This window comes from Neoarius graeffei, chromosome 22 (assembly GCF_027579695.1).
Source record: "Neoarius graeffei isolate fNeoGra1 chromosome 22, fNeoGra1.pri, whole genome shotgun sequence".
NCBI classification, from domain to species: domain Eukaryota; kingdom Metazoa; phylum Chordata; class Actinopteri; order Siluriformes; family Ariidae; genus Neoarius; species Neoarius graeffei.
Window position 1 is genome coordinate 18741731 of NC_083590.1, and position 19051 is coordinate 18760781.

The 19051-nt window shown below is 42.8% G+C and overlaps 1 protein-coding gene across 1 annotated transcript in view; it reads right to left on the bottom strand.

Moving 5' to 3' along the window:
• Window positions 1–13503, bottom strand: part of LOC132870718 (thrombospondin-3b-like) — a 67999-nt gene extending 54496 nt beyond the window's left edge. The window contains exons 1-3 of the mRNA XM_060904514.1: window positions 13416–13503; window positions 11635–11841; window positions 10835–11088 (exon numbers count right to left, since the gene is read on the bottom strand). Coding sequence (XP_060760497.1) covers window positions 10835–11088; window positions 11635–11841; window positions 13416–13503 — 549 coding nt within the window. The remainder of the gene's footprint in view (window positions 1–10834; window positions 11089–11634; window positions 11842–13415) is intronic.
• Between the last annotated feature and the right edge of the window lie 5548 nt (window positions 13504–19051).

Sequence of the window (19051 nt, forward strand, 5' to 3'; positions counted from 1 at the left end):
ACTCCATTATCCCAAGAAAAAATGGCCTTTTCCACACCGTTTGGCTTACACCAGTTTGTCACACTTCCTTTTGGGCTGTTTGGGGCGCCCGCTACGTTTCAGCGGCTGATGGATAGGGTTCTCCGCGCCCACGCCACCTACGCGGCCGCATACCTTGACGACATCATTTATAGTAATGACTGGCCACGGCACCTACAACACCTGAGGGCCGTCCTTAGGTCACTGAGGCAGGCGGGTCTCACAGCCAACCCGAAGAAGTGTGCGATTGGGCAGGTGGAAGTACGGTATCTGGGCTTCCACTTGGGCAATGGGCAGGTGTGTCCCCAAATTAACAAGACGGCAGCGATTGCGGCCTGCCCGAGGCCCAAGACCAAAAAGGGGGTGAGACAGTTCCTGGGGCTGGCTGGCTATTATCATAGGTTTATACCTAATTATTCGGACGTCACCAGCCCGCTGACTGATCTCACTAAAAAGGGGGCACCAGATCCGGTCCAGTGGACGGAGCAATGCCAGCGGGCTTTTTCTGAGGTAAAGGCTGCACTGTGTGGGGGGCCACTGTTACACACCCCTGACTTTTCTCTCCCTTTTATATTGCAGATGGACGCGTTGGACAGAGGGCTGGGGGCTGTTTTGTCCCAGGAGGTGGACGGGGAGGATCGCCCAGTGCTGTACATAAGTCGGAAGCTGTCAGTGCGTGAGGGGCGCTACAGCACCATAGAGAAGGAGTGCCTGGCCATCAAGTGGGCGGTCCTCGCCCTCCGTTACTACCTGCTGGGACGCCCTTTCACCCTCTGTTTGGACCACGCGCCCCTGCAGTGGCTCCACCGCATGAAGGATGCCAACGCGCAGATCACCCATTGGTATCTGGCACTCCAACCCTTTAACTTCAAGGTGGTCCACAGGCCGGGAGCGCAGATGGTCATGGCGGACTTCCTCTCCCATTGGGGGGGGGAGTCGGCTGCGGGCCGGACGGCTGCCCGGCCTGAGTCGGGCGGTGGAGGTATGTGGCAGTGGGGGCGTGGTCAAGCGTCGGTCTGTGACCGGAGGGCGGAGTCAGGGAAGGTAAGTGGCAGAATCACTACACCTGATGTGAATTAACCTGTGTTTGTGTGTCTTCCCAGCAACCACGCCCTATATAAGGAGAGAGAGAGCAGAGGAAGTGAGCTCTCTCCCGCACCAGATGACTTGTGTGTGTGTGTGTGTGTGTGTGTGGCTGGGAGAGTGAATGTTAGTACTGAAAAGTGCAAATAAAAAGAGTTTTTGGAACTCAGTTCTGGCCTGCCGTCCTTCTGTGCTCCACCCACCCACTCTGACTTCTACAGTTGTCTTTGTACTATTTTCTTTAAGATTTTTTTGGGCTGTTTTCACCTTTATTGGATAGGACAGTGTAGAGACAGGAAATGAGCGGGAGAGAGAGACGGGGAGGGATCGGGAAACGACCATGGGTCGGAATCGAACCCGGGTCCCCGGATTTATGGTATGGCGCCTTATCCACCTGAGCCACAATGCCCCCGTCTTTGTACTATTTTCAATGAAATATATGGTGATTTGCAAATCTTTCCATTGTTTTTAATTATGTTTGACACAGCGTCCCAACTTTTTGGGAATTGGGGTTGAAGGAAATTAATCAACAACAGGAGTGGAGTAACTGCTACCACCTAAACATTGACGATTTTTCAATAACAGCACCTCCTGCTGTACATTTTGTCCATTTATTGTTACATTTGATGTTGTGGAACATCAAAAAACAGCCTGGTTTCAGTAGTTCCTGATTTCATTTACATTATAGCAGCTAAAAACAGTCTGTCCCTCACCAGCTGCACTTTTTTCCTCTCTCTAAATCAGCTATTTCAAAAAAAATACATACATAAATTAAAAAACACAGCTTTTCATGTTTCCTCATCTCATCTCCTCTAGCTGCTTTATCCTGTTCTACAGGGTCGCAGGCAGGCTGGAGCCTATCCCAGCTGACTACGGGCGAAAGGCGGGTTACACCCTGGACAAGTCGCCAGGTCATCACAGGGCTGACACATAGACACAGACAACCATTCACACTCACATTCACACCTACGGTCAATTTAGAGTCACCAGTTAACCTAACCTGCATGTCTTTGGACTGTGGGGGAAACCGGAGCACCCAGAGGAAACCCATGCGGACACGGGGAGAACATGCAAACTCCACACAGAAAGACCCTCGCCGGCCACAGGGCTCGAACCCAGACCTTCTTGCTGTGAGGCGACAGCGCTAACCACTACACCACCATGCTGCCCCTTTATGTTTCCTAAATAAACAAACAAACAAACAAAGTGTAAACTTCTGTTCAAGTTACAGCTTTACCTTTGACTGTTACACTGGACCAGGGGTTCTCAAAGTTTTGATAGGTGAGGGCCAATTTAGGGACCCAACATTGAACTGAGGGCCGCCAAAGGGGCGGGGGGAGAAAAAGAAAAAAAAACTGAAAAAAAATCCCATTTGTAATAATTTTAATGACCAGGTTGCATCTCTACAGTTTACATTTATTGCAGTAAACACATTTTATTTCAAAACTGAGGCTAAACCTGGCAAAACTTGTGAAAATCTTGAGAAAAATTGCAATGCACACAAAATCCCTGGGGTTCTCTACCCTCAACAGACAAATTTGGGATATAACAGTCCTGTGTGCAGTCCATTTCAAGTCCAAACTTATTTAGAACAAAGTCTTAGTGTGCCTTGCTTCTTATCAGCATAGGCCTTATTCAGGGGCAATTCCAGCTACCAAAGCACCACAGGAAAACCTGACAGGGAGAGAGAGACAGACAGACACAGAACGGGGGGGGGGGGGGGGGGGGACTTTTAAAATAGAAGCTTACTGTGCAGTGTAGCCTCTTTTAAGTTGTTCAAGCTTACTGAATTTATCGTAGGTTTTATGTTTGGTATCATAATGCCGTTTTATATTGAATTCCTTGCGCACTGCAATTATCTGCCTGCAGATCAGACAAGCGACTTTATCTGACCCGTGAGGTTTGACAAAGTAATCGTTTGTCCATTTATCTTGAAACTGCCTTTTCTCCTCGCTAACATTACGTTTTTTTCTTGAGGGGCCCGGCTCCCGCTCTGGCTCTCACTCCACCATCTTCACACGACCATTGATGGCCTTCTGGGAGTGAGGTCAAGTGCGATCGGTCGGACCACACCTGTAATTACCGCTTATGCCTATAGATGCCACTAAACACCACTAAAGGAGATTAATTCTTTCAAAGCAATGTACAGTTTTAACAGTTTTATAGATATTATCAGATGTTATCACGGGCCGCCAGAAATGTTTCCGTGGGCCGCCATTGGCCTGCGGGCCGCACTTTGAGAACCTATGCACTGGACACTCCTTCTGTTCACACAAAATAAATGCTACCTTACAGAAAACATCATCATATCAACAATTACTCAGGCTTTTAAATCGTTTTATGTGGAGCGTCCACTGTATAAGTCCATGTGTAATGATAACATATTAGAACAAGCTCATAAAGATAAACCTGTGATCTGCAACTGCACTACTATCAGAGTTGCTCATATACAAAATTAATGAACACCTTCTGACCAGGGCTTTACATTAACTTTTTTGCTCACCGGCCACTGTGGCTAATGGTTTTCCCGAGTCACTAGCCATTCAAGCCTTTTCACTAGCCACAATTTTGTTGCCAGGAAATCGAAGTTTTTTATTCACCATGATACGTTAAAGTTCAGAAGATCTAGATTTAATTATGAATGGCATCATATAATGTATCTCTACAGTAGCACTCAAGTATTCAGTGCTGTTAAGGTAGCTCCCTATATGAAAACATGCAACCAATTCAGACAAAAATATAAACAGAGTATTCTGTTTATTGAACTCAAATTCAAGCCCCTTACAATATGAAATATCGTATGATATGAAAAATAACATTCAGTACAACTGAACTGATTCTAATATTAAAAGTCCAATTCAAAACATTTATCACTGAAAAACATTTGATGTTTTGATATGCAAGTATTATGTGTATTATCAAGTATTATTATGTATATTATGTATTATCTATTAATAGTGCATGTGTGTGTGTGTGTGTGTGTGTGAGAGAACATGTGTAGAGAGAGACATTAAATGTCCTCATTACATTCATCATCAGATGAGTCTGAATGGTCCATGAAAAATGGTCTTCCTGACCTGAGGCTTCCAGCAGGCCGTAAGTTGATAGCTGGGGCGGGATCAACTTCTTTCCAATCGCGTGAACGTTTCTAAACAGCAGCTCCATCCTCTCCAACTCAGCCGACTTCATGACAGCCAGGGACTGAAAGCAATGCTGTCCTGTAGTGACCAGCCATCTTCGCCTGTTTTGATGTTATAGTACCGATGTGTGCATTTGACTTTTCGTGGTCCTTTATAGTTTCGAGTTTAAAATTACTGGTGCCGGTCTTTGCCAGACTTTCTACAGTCTTCGCAGTACATGGTATTTTCGGTTTTGCTATGAACTAGCCAATCTCACCCGAACTTCCATTTGTCATTGAACTGTCTTATCTTCCTATTAGCGTCTTGTTCATCTCCATGGCCGCAGCCAGCTCTGAGGCCCCTGCAGTCGGGACCTCGGTCATTTTTAAGAGCTGAAAATACATTTGTATGCTAAATATTCAACTGGATAAAAAAAATAAAGAATAACATTAAAACATCTCCGTAAAAAGTGCATTGTTAATGATGCTAAACGTTGATTCTGTCTCTGTTTGGTGCACACGGCTCTGAGACCAAGAACACAAACGCGAATGAGCGCACGCGCGACTCGGGGGAGGAACGCAGTGCAGAAGACACGGGGTTTCCATGGTAACCATCAGCGCATTTTCATGAAGCTGTTAAATTTACATTTTCGAACTTCGTAGTCAGCTGGGATAGGCTCCAGCTTGCCTGCGACCCTGTAGAACAGGATAAAGCAGCTAGAGATAATGAGATGAGATGAAAAAATAAATATATTATTTCCCAGTTTAAGGTCAGTCCGTATTGTGAAATACCGTGACCTCAGCCCAGAGGCCTCGGTCAGTATTTTCAAGACCTCGGTCACAGTATTTCACGATACGGACCCCCCCAGCTGGTAAATAATACACACACACACAACAGTACTGTTCCATCCCGGGTTATGAGAGATGTGTTACACTGATTCTGACAACATGATGAAATCGTGGCTACAGCCTACAAAAAAAAAAACCCTTACGAATGAGTAGGTATGCCTTTTCGACCAACAGGGAACAGGTTCTTGAACCAATTCCATTCAGGATTCTTTGAACAAGAACAGAATCCGTTCTCTGTGGGTCGAAAAGGGGTAACGTCCCAGTTCGGTTATACTAAACATAGGCACTAATGGAACGCTACTCAGCCAATCAAATTAGTGAGTCTGTATATTACTGAACTGTTGTATAATTAGTTAATTAGCTGATTATAGCTGAACCAGGGGAAAATGGTGCATTCCAGGACCACATTCAGGAACCTGTGCTGTAATGTGAACGTGGCCATGTTTTGCCTCTAGTGGCTTTCCATATAGGCTCAAACCATTAAACAAGCTTAAATTATTCTTACTCTTGCCACATACATGATTTTTTTTTCAAAACTGATGATATTCAGTTCAAACACCATTAAAAGTAATTTCAGGAATAGATCTCTTGTGTGATGTGTAATTCACCCCTCCTGTGCTCACTCTAGGACCCAAATTGTTTTAGCGAAAAGTGCTAAAGACTCAAATTTTTCTTTAGCAATTTGCAATTTTGCTTAGCAAGAAATGCTAAAAGAACAATTTTCTTTTTAGCAAAGTAATTTTTTTAGCAAGATATGTTATACTTCTAAATGTTTCTTGCACTGACATAATATTGAAAAATGAATTGTTATTGTAGTTTGTTGGTGTTTCAATAGTGTTTGCAAGCTTGTTTCCTGCCTTTGTCTTTCCATGTTCTTGATTTATGTCCATAGCATGCTTATTTATTCTTGAATCCTCTTATTTTGATCATTTCATCAACTGTATATACAGGGAGTGCAGAATTATTAGGCAAATGAGTATGTTGACCACATTACCCTCTCTATGCATGTTGGCCTACTCCAAGCTGCATAGGCTTGAAAGCCTCCTACCAATTAAGCATACCAGGTGATGTGCATCTCTGTAATGAAAAGGGGTGTGGTCTAATGACATCAACACCCTATATCAGGTGTGCAAAATTATTAGGCAACTTCCTTTCCTTTGGCAAAATGGGTCAGAAGAGGGATTTGACGGACTCAGAAAAGTCAAAAATAGTGACATATATTGCAAAGGGATGGAGCACTCTTAAAATTGCCCAGCTTTTGAAGCGTGACCATCGAACAATCAAGCGCTTCATTCAAAATAGTCAACAGGGTCACAAGAAGCGAGTTGAAAAAAAAAGGCGCAAACTAACTGCCCGTGAACTGAGGAAAGTCAAGCGTGAAGCTGCCAAGATGCCACTCGCCACCAGTTTTGCCATATTTCAGAGCTGCAACATCACTGGAGTGTCAAAAAGCACAAGGTGTGCAATACTCAGGGACACGGCCAAGGTAACAAAGGCTGAAAAACGACCACCACTGAACAAGACACACAAGATGAAACGTCAAGACTGGGCCAAGAAGTATCACAAGACTGATTTTTCTAAGGTCTTATGGACAGATGAAATGAGAGTGAGTCTTGATGGGCCAGATGGATGGGCTCGTGGCTGGATCAGCAAAGGGCAGAGAGCTCCAGTCCGACTCAGACGCCAGCAAGGTGGAGGTGGGGTACTGGTATGGGCTGGTATCATCAAAGATGAGCTTGTGGGACCTTTTCGGGTTGAGGATGGCGTCAAGCTCAACTCCCAGTCCTATTGTCAGTTTTTGGAAGACACCTTCTTCAAGCAGTGGTACAGGAAGAAGTCAGCATCCTTCATGAAAAACATGATTTTCATGCAGGACAATGCTCCATCACACGCATCCAAGTACTCCACAGCATGGCTGGCCAGAAAGGGTCTAAAGGAAGAAAGATTAATGACGTGGTCTCCTTGTTCACCTGATCTGAACCCCATAGAAAACCTGTGGTCCCTCATCAAATGTGAGATCTACAAGGAGGGGAAACAGTACACATCTCTGAACAGTGTCTGGGAGGCTGTGGTTGCTGCTGCACGCAATGTTGATCGCAAACAGATCAAAACACTGACCGAATCCATGGATGGCAGGCTTTTGAGTGTCCTTGTAAAGAAAGGTGGCTATATTAGTCACTGATTTTTTTTTTTTTTTTGGTTTTTGAATGCCAGCAATGTATATTAGTGAATGTTGAGTTGTTATATTGGTTTCCCTGGTGAAAATAAATGAGTGAAATGGGTATATGTTTGTTTTTTGTTAAGTTGCCTAATAATTATGCACAGTTATAGTCACCTGCACACACAGATATCCTCCTAAGATAGCTAAAACTAAGAAAGCCCTACTCCAACTTCCAAAAATACTCAGCTTTGATATTTATGAGTCTTTTGGGTTCATCAAGAACATAGTTGTTTTTCAATAATAAAACTAATCCTCAAAAATACAACTTGCCTAATAATTCTGCACTCCCTGTATGTAATGAAACTGTGTGTTTAATTTAACCCGCTTAATCTGGTTTACGGAGTCCATATTTTTCATTATAATTATATCTAGCATCTAGTGTGATGTGCTTTGCATTCTTTGCTATCTATGCACCTTTTAGCCCTTAGTCACCCTCTGTAGTATGCTGACTGGCCTGTGTGGGTATGTGTGTGTGTGTAATTGGGATCCATGTGTGTGTGTTTAGGGGGAGGGGGGTGTCTTTATGGGTAGGATGAAGGGAGCTCAGGGAGTTAAAATCAATGGTTGTTTCTTATAAATTAATCTCATAACCCAAATATAACGATATTCACCATTAATTTCTCAAGTGAAACACTTGCAGTCAAAACTTTGAACCATGTGCGTCAAAACGCTCTGAAAACAAGGTACACTTGGTTGATATATCCTGGTTCATCTGTGAGTTCTTCCAAAGTTCTGTCAGGGTTGATATGTAGAAAATACTTCTTTAGAATGGTTATATCGTGTTTTTATCCCTAACTGAGAAAGCTAACAGAATATTCTAATATGTTATCTCACTTTTTAGATAAGATTTTGTCATACGTAAAGTCAGATAATTTATTTTAAACAAACCTCACTATAATCTTGTTCACTAATGAGCAAGAATTGGCGACATTATCAGCGCAACTCGGAAATTGATCATTTTATATGTAAGGTCCGATGCTATTGGAAGACGTAATTTGCGGTCAACCAATAAGAAGCTTCGAAACTCGGGGTCGTTGGTTATAAATCAAAACATCGAAGATGGACATGAAAGGCAGGGCCTGAATTTCATTTTTCAGAATGGGGGGGAATCCCCCCCCAGTGACTCAAATGGGGGGATTTATACAGTTTGGGGGGGATTTATAGAGTTTGTGGGAAACGCTACTTGTGGGCTTAAATAGCTTAGGTCTTACCTTCTGCCACTACTCAGATTGAAGAGCTCTACAGTATGTAACCTTTTGTCACCATTTGAGGTATCCTTTTTAGTAGACTTTTCGTTTTGATATCTCCAAATTTGGATAGCATTGTCAGACAAAGGCCGGTTGGATAAATGCAAGTATTATTCCCACCAGCCGTCTAAGATATGGACTGTTCAGTTTCAGGTGGAGGGTAGAAAACCACCACAAAACGAAAGAGATCCTTTACAGCATGACATTGCTGACTGACTGTATTATGCCATCAAACACCAATAGCCTTTTTCTAGCAGTGCGAGTAAGGCTCTAGGAAGAGTTTGGAAGGTTGTGTGCCTTTTAATTAAGCTAATTTTACAACCTCCTTAGTGTTGCTTTACACAGCTGCTTCTTCCTCATCTTTATGCACTATTCTTTAAGTGTCACTGCTTCGTTTAATTATAAAAAAAAGAAAAAAAATCAGTCTGTTCTTAATAGCACTCAATGAATTTATTGACACAACAAGTCTAACTTAAAATCTAACTTAAACCAGTCTGCTGACTTTTCAGGATTCTCTTAACTATGTTTGTGTTATTTGTCTCTTCTTTTAGTGGCCATCTCTTTAATCAGTGACCTTTGCTATTTCCTTTTATAACATTTTATATCATCTTTTTTTATCAACTTTTATATCATTTTTCTATTCTCATGTCTGATCTGGTCATCCCTGTCCTCTGTTTAATGTCTACAATTAAAATAAGAAAACACTATCAAACTGTTCTTAACACTGAATGAATTTACAAACTTTGTTTCAGTCCACATATAGAACGTTAACATGACAACAGTCTTTGTTGACTTTTCAGGATTCTCTTAGACCATATAGCCCTGTCTCCTGTGTCATATGCCATCTTTAATTTAAAAAAAAAAATCAAATTGTTCTCAACACTGAACAATTCATCTTTGCTGAGTGCAGGATTCTTGTACATATGTAGTCTTTCCTACTCTTTCTCCTAGTGGTCATCCCTTTTGTCAGCATCAGTGTCCTTTGCTTTACCTTGTAAATACTTTTTTCTTATAGCCATGCTCTGATCTAATCCCCTTCGCAACGTCGACGTTAATGTTAGCTGTCTCGTCCTGTGTATTCTCACCACCATCGGATTCAGGAGTTTTCCTCTTAGCAGGGGGAACTTCTGCCACTGCACTTGTACGTTTTAGCCAGCGGTCCATGTGTTTTACAGCGAAAGTCCGAGAGAGGAAGAGTGCGCGCACTGTATCTGTGTGTGTGTGTGTGTGTGTGTGTGTGAACTGTCTGTGTCTGCTGTTTTTTTTCTGAGTAGGCTACGGGGGGAGGGGGGGGGGGGGGTCAGTCAGTAAAAGGAGGGTTAAATTCAAGTAACCTTGAGAACAGAAGGTAGTCGCGCATTCACACTGATCCATTATTAGATTGACGTTGTCAGGCAATGCAGTAATGTGTGCAGGAATCTCTCGCATTAGAATCGTTAAAGGTGCGGGAATTTAAAAAAATATGCGCAATACCTGCAATCTCGCGCCCAAATTCAGGCCCTGAAAGGTACTGTTTATCTTGAGAAATCGCAATTGTTTGATGGATTTTGCTTAAACTTTAAATGACTTTCGCATAAAATGCGAATACAGATGATTTTCTTTTCGCAAATTGGAATAAAACTTCGCAATTTGCGGACGTGCGAGCGGCTAGCGTGAACCCAGCCCTCTCATTTAAATATGGCGAAAATGTTTCGGCACGCGCTTTGCGCATCACGGACCTCGGTGATTTTAAAATGCTGCTCCGGCCCTGCGCATCTCTGCCCCTTTTTTCCTGAGCAGCAGGGTTTGAAACTCCAGCTCTATGCCGCCACATCGTGCGCTTCTCAGTCGTCAGCAACTTTGTCGCTTCGTTCATTAACCGCAGGTTACCGTATCACTGATTTTATCTGAGCCGTTAACGAACGTTCTAAACAATTCTAACATGTTGTCAGAATGTTTATGCAGGTGCTCATGGGAGTTGTAGGCGTGTAATATTACATTGCAATGCGTTTATTATATCAGATGCCTTCAGAGAAAACTACAATTAAAATATATTGTCATACCACAGAATAAACCACCCGCCAAAGTGGCTAGTGAGACTAAAGGCATTACCCGCCAAAGCCGAATTTTACCCGCATTTGGCGGGTGGGCGGGTGCTAATGTAAAGCCCTGCTTCTGACCAATCACAATCCAGAATTCAACATCACTGTGGTATAAATTGCACTATTCAGTCAGCACAGTCTGTTCCAGTCTGTCCCTTGATCACATAAACAATGAACAGTTTCATCCAAAGACAATCTGTCAGTTTCAGACACACACCTGCATTCTGGCGAAGTTCCTTTGTCCGCTCCGGACCTCCACAGACTCCACCTTTGAAGGCAGTTTGGCCAATGAAGGCAGCCCGTGGGCGGAATCAATCAGACGACAGTTAATGTAGAGTTCAAAGCTGATGTGGCTCTGTCTGAGTCCGCCCACTCTGAGGATGAGTGACTGGCTCCGTCCACTGGAGAGGGCGGGGTTATGCAGATTCACGGAGCGGAGCTTCCCATCAGAGCCCAAATATCTTATTAAGACTACAGGGGCAAAGACAGACAGACACAGAGAGACAGACAGATATACAGACAGAAAGAAGACAGGCAAAGAGACAGAAACAGACAGACAGACAGACAGAGGGACACATAGAGAGAGAGAGAGAGAGAGAGACAGACAGACAGACAGACAGACAGACAGACAGAGGAGCATGCAAAGAGACAGACAGAAGGACAGAGAAAGATAAATGGACAAAACAGACAGAGAGACAGATAGAGGAACAGAAAGATGCAGACATTGGGACAGAGAAACAGAGACAGACAATGAGACACAAAAAGAGAGACAGAGAGAGACAAACAGACACAGGGAGACACAAGATACAACAGAGAGAGGGAGAGAGAGAAGGACACAGAACAGATAGACAGAGAAAGACAGGCAGAGAGAGAGAGAGAGAGAGAGAGAGAGAGAGAGAAAGAGTGACAGAGAGAGACCCACAGATAGCTTCATTCAAGTGGATGTAGACATGAAATAAAAGCAAGCTGGATGATCTCAGCATATGTGTGAGATACTTTCAGTGACACTCTCAGTACCTTTAGTGATCTTGCCAATGACGGTGATCTCCAGGTATTTCTTGCCGTTGTCTCTGCTGTAGATTCCAAACAGTACGCCGCCCAGTTTAGGAGGGAGATGGAAAGTGGAGGTCACGTACACTTCCTTCATTTTCCCCAAACCTTCCACCAAATCCTCCACCGCCGCCGCCATCCGAGCAGCGCCACTCAGCGCCAACACATCAATCACTGCAGCCGAGGGGTGGAGGGGAACAACGTCAGTACAGTTACACAGTCATCTTCACAGCATTTATACTGTAATTCTGTAAATATACTGCAGTATGACAATAGTATCCTGTACAATATTTAGTGCTTTACTACTCTGGATTTCACATGAAAACAACATTGCTGGAAAACGGCAAGTAAAAAAAAAGAAAGAAGAAGCTCTTGCTTTTCAGTCAAGACAGCTGCCAACGTCTCTCAGGAATAATGAAAATACAGCAGCAAGCAAACAATCTAGCACCAGAATCACTAAACACATCACAAATATTACAATATACACATATTTCATGTTTTTGAGGGTGGAGTTTTCCTTTAACCAGGGACCCTGGGGCTGCAAGACAGATACATAATTTCCTACTCTTTAAGATAAATTACACAGTGTGTAGGAGATATCAAAAACACCCTCACATACTCACAACACCTGGGCTTAAAGAAATGATCAAATATTGAATGTACAGTACGGCTATTAAAACAGAATATTATACAATATAAAATATAAAGGGGAATGAAACCGAATTAATGTACATTAGGCAAAATAATGGTATGGGAAATCAGCCAAGTTTAAGGTATAAACATTTGGCTGGTCTCATCCAAATAGTCTCTGAGTAAAGCCAGTATCTCACTGGGCTGAGACAGCCTGCAACGAGTTGGAGACACAACAGTTGTGATAAAATATGTGAATTAGCAACAATTTTCACTTGCAATCACACTGAATTGATGTTTGCATATTTTACCGCAATTGTTGTGTCTCCAACTAGTCGCAGGCTGTCGCAGCCCGGCTTTCCCTCGGCAGGCAGGGAAGTAGAGGAAGCCTCACGGAAACTGACTTGAGAAGGGTTCGCGACGGCTTTGCGACACCGGCGACGCATTTGCGGCTATTTTGAGAGAAATTTTGTCGCACAAGTTTTTTGAACATGTTCAAAATTTCAGCGACAAAGGAGCGACACTTTGCGACTCATGTGAGGAAATTGAGAAGCCCCGCGAATGTTTCAAGACACTTTTGAAACTCTCTTGCGAATGACGTTTGCAATTTGTCGCAAGCTATCTCAGTCCAGTGAGATACTGGCCTAACTGAGAGAAATTCAAAAAGCGTTACAACCTTCCCCAGTCTCCCCTACAATATACAGCAAGGGGGAATGAAACAGAATTAGTGTGGTTAGACTAGACGAAAATAATGCATTAAAGTGTAAAGTGATGAAATGGCACATACAAAAGGTATTCAATGTTAATTAAATGCTGTTTTGAGCTATCTGATTTGCATTATATGCAGGGAGTTAATTTTACACTGTAAATAATTCACCAAGCCTGAGTTAGTTGGATGGTGTAAATTATTTATCATAAATTATTAACTCACCAAGTTAATTGTGTGCCACAAATGTGTTAATTCAATATTAAAGGTTATAATGCAACACTATAGATGTTTCAATGCCATCATACAGTTCATGAGTGTCACTGAGACACTTTTTAGCTGGAGGTCTGATGTAAATGTGTATAAAGGTGTGTGTGTGTGTGTGTGTGTGTGTGTGTGCAAATGATCCTACCTTTCATTTCAGATGAGTTTGTGTGAAGAAAAAACAGAGCCATGTGCAGAAAAAGCAACACTTTAGAAAGTAAACTCCCTCTCTCCATCCTGCTCCAAAACACAAGTGTTTAATAAATGAAGAAGTGTTTTTAATCCTTGTTTCTTCAGGGCTTTCTGAGGAACAGCACAGCTCAGGGTGCACTCCAGTACGCCGCAGCAATGTGGAAAGCCACAGGGGCCAAACCACGGCAAATAGCTCATCTCATCTCATCTCATCTTATCTCATTATCTCTAGCTGCTTTATCCTGTTCTACAGGGTCGCAGGCAAGCTGGAGCCTATCCCAGCTGACTACGGGCGAAAGGCGGGGTACACCCTGGACAAGTCACCAGGTCATCACAGCACGGGCGCAAATAGAGGGGGGGATTTGTCCCACCCAGATTTAAATTCACCTCGTTCGGTCCCCCCCACTTATAGGGAGGAAAAAACGTCTATGCTGTCTTTCTTTGCATAAGGCAAACCTCACGGAAAAATCAAAAGACTAATTACCATTCGGTTTATTGAGGTGCACAGCAGTACATACATAGTTGCAACTGCGCAGACTGCACAGGTTGCGAGCTCGAGCTTGGTTGCTATGGTTACCCACAACAAGTTTGACAGGCATATCGGGGACAGCTCCTCCTAGTTCAGGACCCCAACACGGCATGATGAAGGGTGCCAAAAGGCAGAAAACGATTGCATCGTTTAAAAAAAAAAAACGACTGTAAGTAAACTGTGCCTTACTTTATCATATCACCTTGCAATTTTTTGATAGTCTGTTCAAAGTAATGTCGTAGTGAAAGTAAAATCATACGGAGTAGAGATGCCTTTCTGGTAGCCTCCTCCTTTCGGTGGCAGCCTGTAGATACAGTGCTCAGAAGGCAGTTTTAATGTTTAATCTGGCGTTCCCTGCCATAATTTCAGCGAGCATATTGTTTCATAAGGAAACTTTGCGAAGAGTTGTTGACTGACTGCCGCTCACGCAACACACAGGCATAGTTAGAAAGTCAGGATGCACTGGTTTACACTTTACACACACACACGTAGCCCAGCCTCTCGCTATGTTTAACAGTTGGAACTTAGTGGTTTTAAAACTAGTTTTGCAGTTTTGCAATTTCTGTGCGTGATGATAATGTGTAAACTTTGGATTTCCATAGGCTATGTTAAAATGTTATCATTGTCCTGGCCTGCAGGTAGTTCCTGGTGATGGCAGTGAGGGAGGTGAAATAACATGTATACACACTACCGTTCAAAAGTTTGGGGTCACCCAGACAATTTTGTGTTTTCCATGAAAAGTCACACTTTTATTTACCACCATAAATTGTAAAATGAATAGAAAATATAGTCAAGACATTTTTCTGGCCATTTTGAGCATTTAATCGACCCCACAAATGTGATGCTCCAGAAACTCAATCTGCTCAAAGGAAGGTCAGTTTTATAGCTTCTCTAAAGAGCTAAACTGTTTTCAGTGACCCCAAACTTTTGAACGGTAGTGTGTATATATATATATATATATATATATATATATATATATACACACACAAAATGGAATTATTTGCTGACAGCTCAGTCCCCCCAGTTCAAAAATCCTATCTGCGCCCCTGCATCACAGGGCTGACACAGACACAGACAACCATTCACACTCACATTCACACCTACGGTCAATTTAGAGTCACCAGTTAACCTAACTTGCATGTCTTTGGACTGTGGGGGAAACCGGAGCACCCGGAGGAAACCCATGCGGACACGGGGAGAACATGCAAACTCCACACAGAAAGGCCCTTGCCGGCTACAGGGCTTGAACCTGGACCTTCTTGCTGTGAGGCGACAGCGCTAACCACTACACCACCTTTACGATTATTCCAAGTAAGTTTCAGAGAAATTAAGAAATGAACTGGCGAGTAGAGTACTGTTAATAGCTGGATGGTGTAGGAGATGTGTTTCAGTTGTTTTTTTTCCTCAACAGTCTCTCTCTCTCTCACACACACACAAGTTTTGTTGACGGTGTAGTGGCTGCTGCTTTATGTCCCGGGGCTCCCTCATGCCTGTGCTACCTTCTGGCTCTCCCCTTTTAGTTATGATGTCATAGTTAGTTTTGCTGGAGTCCCTGCTTGTACTCAGTGCAATATGTATACTGTTCCTACTTATTCAGGTGACATTGGGCATACCTAACAACCTGTGTTTTCTCTCTCTCTCCCCCAAATCTGTCCCTCTGAGTTACATGTTGGTCCTGGGATCGAGATGCTGACCTCTTCTGCTCCTCGGACCTGCCTGATCCATCCTGGTGCCTTGTGTCTGGTTGGAGTCTCATCGCATCGCTCCTGTGGAGGACAGCCCCATGCGGACAGTTGAAAGTCACACCTGGAGGACGCTCTGGACTCTTACAGTAATGCTTTTATGGCTGAGGACTACAATTGGCTTGCTAACTTTAGGACTGCCGTTGTCATGAACAGTTTTGCACTCAAGTTTCCATCAGTGAAGAGTTTATAACATCAACGAAACTGACTTCATGTAAAAACTGTTAATGTTATAGTCATGTTGTCTGTTGTTGCCCAAATGAGGATGGGTTCCCTTTTGAGTCTGGTTCCTCTTGAGTTTTCTTCCTCGTGTCGTCTGAGGGAGTTTTTCCTTGCCAACGTCGCCACAGGCTTGCTCATTGGGATAGATTAGGGATAAAATTAGCTCATGTTTTAAGTCGTTCAAATTCTGTAAAGCTGCTTTGCGACAACATTTATTGTTAAAAGCGCTATACAAATAAACTTGACTCGACTTGACACACACACACTTTCAAAAAAAAAAGGCCCATGTGCACATTGTCACAAAAACACATAAAATACAAGTCAAAATGTTGGCAGTGCACCTTGTCAGCTCATTTGTACGGTTGGCTTGTTTTCCTCGGCTGTTTGCTGATTATTGTTGATTGTTGTTACTTCAACAGAATATCACACTAGGTGTTATTCTGTCACTTGTTTATTTGGCACTAGAACTTTCTTGTCTAAGGGCAGCATGGTGGTGTAGTGGTTAGCACTGTTGCCTCACAGCAAGAAGGTTCTGGGTTTGAGCCCAGCAGCCGACGGAGGCCTTTCTGTGTGGAGTTTGCATGTTCACCCTGTGTCTGTGTGGGTTTGCTCCGTTTTCCCCCACAGTCCAAAGACATGCAGGTTAGGCTAATTGGTGGCTCTAAATTGACTGTAGGTGTGAGTGTTTAATGGTTGTTTGTCTTTATTGCTGTGTTCACACTTATACCAGTACGAAAGTGGTATAACTGTATCGATACAAAGTATACCGGTACAGTTTAGTGCATCTGTCCACACTAGCGAGAAATGTTTGCGGTTTTCTTTCACGGTAGTTGAAATGCGCATGCGCGAAATGTTTTCGTGGTTACCGAGTAACTTCCTTCCGAGAATATATGGCATCCGTTATTTCGAGATCTCGAGAAAACAAAACAATTATTTCATGATCTCAGCTGGATCACTGTATCTCCGTCGGTAGAGACGAAGCCGGGCCAGTCTTCTGCGGAGGTGCCGCGGACTAATTTTGAAATTATCCCTTATTAAAAGACTTAATGCAATCTCTCCCTGTGTCAACCCCTGATCAGAATATTGCCTTATTAGGTGATCGATTATTCCAGACATTCTAATGACCAAAGTTGTGTCTATACAGAATGAGAAATAGCCCCAAAGTCAGCATATCACAAGTCTCTTGGCGCACCTGAATGAACCATTTCTCAGCTGTTTACTCGAGATCATGAAATAATTGTTTTGTTTTCTCGAGATCACGGAATAATTGTTTTGTTATCTCGAAATAACGGTTTTGTTTTCTCGAGATCTCGAATTAGTTGTGTTGTTTTCTCGAGGTCCTGAATTAATTATGTCGTTATCTCGGGATAACAAGGTGAATAAAAAAAAAAGGATTATATGAAGGGCCTCTCTCGGCTTCCATACGGATGAAACAACGTGTGTGTGCTTTTTGTTGTCAATGTACAGGCTGTATTTCTGGTGGTCATTTATTCAGTCGAATCGTATAAAACGTGTGAGGCAGTTGAGAAACAAACGAATCTCCGTTCTTCACTATTTTATTCAGCGAAGACATCGATTGAGGTGTGTGACTTTGTGCATGCGCATTATATTTGTATCGATACAGAGCCGCTTCATCTGTCCACACTACAGCGAAGCGCTACAGTACCAATACTGTACCGGTACGAAACCCATACATTTGTGGGTTTCGTACCGATACAGTTATACCGCTACAGTACCGGTATAGTTGCTAGTGTGGACAGGTGTTGCGGTACGAATGTAGTTTCATATCGGTACAAAATCCCTAGTGTGGACAGGGTATATGTGTCAGCCCTGTGATGACCTAGCGACTTGTCCAGGGTGTACCCCGCCTCTCGCCCATAGTCAGCTGGGATAGGCTCCAGCTTGCCTGTGACCCTGTACGGATAAGCAGTTACGGATAATTTTATTATTATTATTATCCATCCATCCATTATCTGTAGCCGCTTATTCTACAGGGTCGCGGGCAAGCTGGAGCCTATCCCAGCTGACTATGGGTGATTATTATTATTATTATTAACTTTCACATTTAGTTTTTGTTCTGTGGTGTTTTTTAAAAATACTTATATTTTGTATTTTATCTATTTTAAAGGTGTTTTATGTTATGTATGCTGTATACTTGGAGTGTGATATATATTTTAATGTGTAGTTTAGACCAGATATGCTGATCACATGACAAATTCCTTTATTTCACTGGTTAGAGCATATTATATAACAGTCAGCCAAGCAAACTAATCTACAGCAGCAGCTAATAAAGATATCCAACAGAGTGTGCGAGACCTTTATGCTTCTTCAGGAAGCACTTTGTCCTTGTCAGGGCCACGGTGGATCCGGAGTCTCTCCCAGAAATACTCGGCGTGAAGTGCGAATACACCCTGGGTGAGACACCAAGTGCACACTTTCACACCTGGGCCAATTCCACATACCAGCTTGTTTTTGGACAGTGGAAAGAAACCCACGTGGATACAAACACCACACAGATAATAACCTGAGCTCAGGATCAAACCAGCGACCTTTGAGCTGTGAGGCAGTGATGCTACCCACTGTTTGTGCTACCATGTGTGAGATATGAACCTGTAAATCTCACACACCCCGGGAATGTCTAGACCAGATGGAATGATAATTGGTCTTCATAGTGAAGAGAAAGATGAGGAAGTCCTTCAGACTGTCCGACCTACATGAGTAAAATTATCCTCTGAAACAAAGGCATTGTACACTGCTATGTGTAGAACATCATTTTTTGGCACTTTTCTTGTTCACAGATCTCATTTAACTCAATTAATATCTCAATTATCTTGTATACCTTACCTGTTTAATGATTATCCACGTACATGATTAAAAAAAAAAAAGAGCCTGAAGCTCTTGAGTCTAATAATCGGTCAGTGAGCTCATGTATACAATGTGCTGCTGTTGGCAAGACAATGTTTTTCAAGACAATGACATTAATCAACCAGAAACTTGAGAAGATGCTGTGATGACATGATGAAATTTTCTGAAAGATATATTTATTTAACATTCATGGAAGGAGTCTCCAGCCTTGGCACTTTAACTTAGGCTTTAACA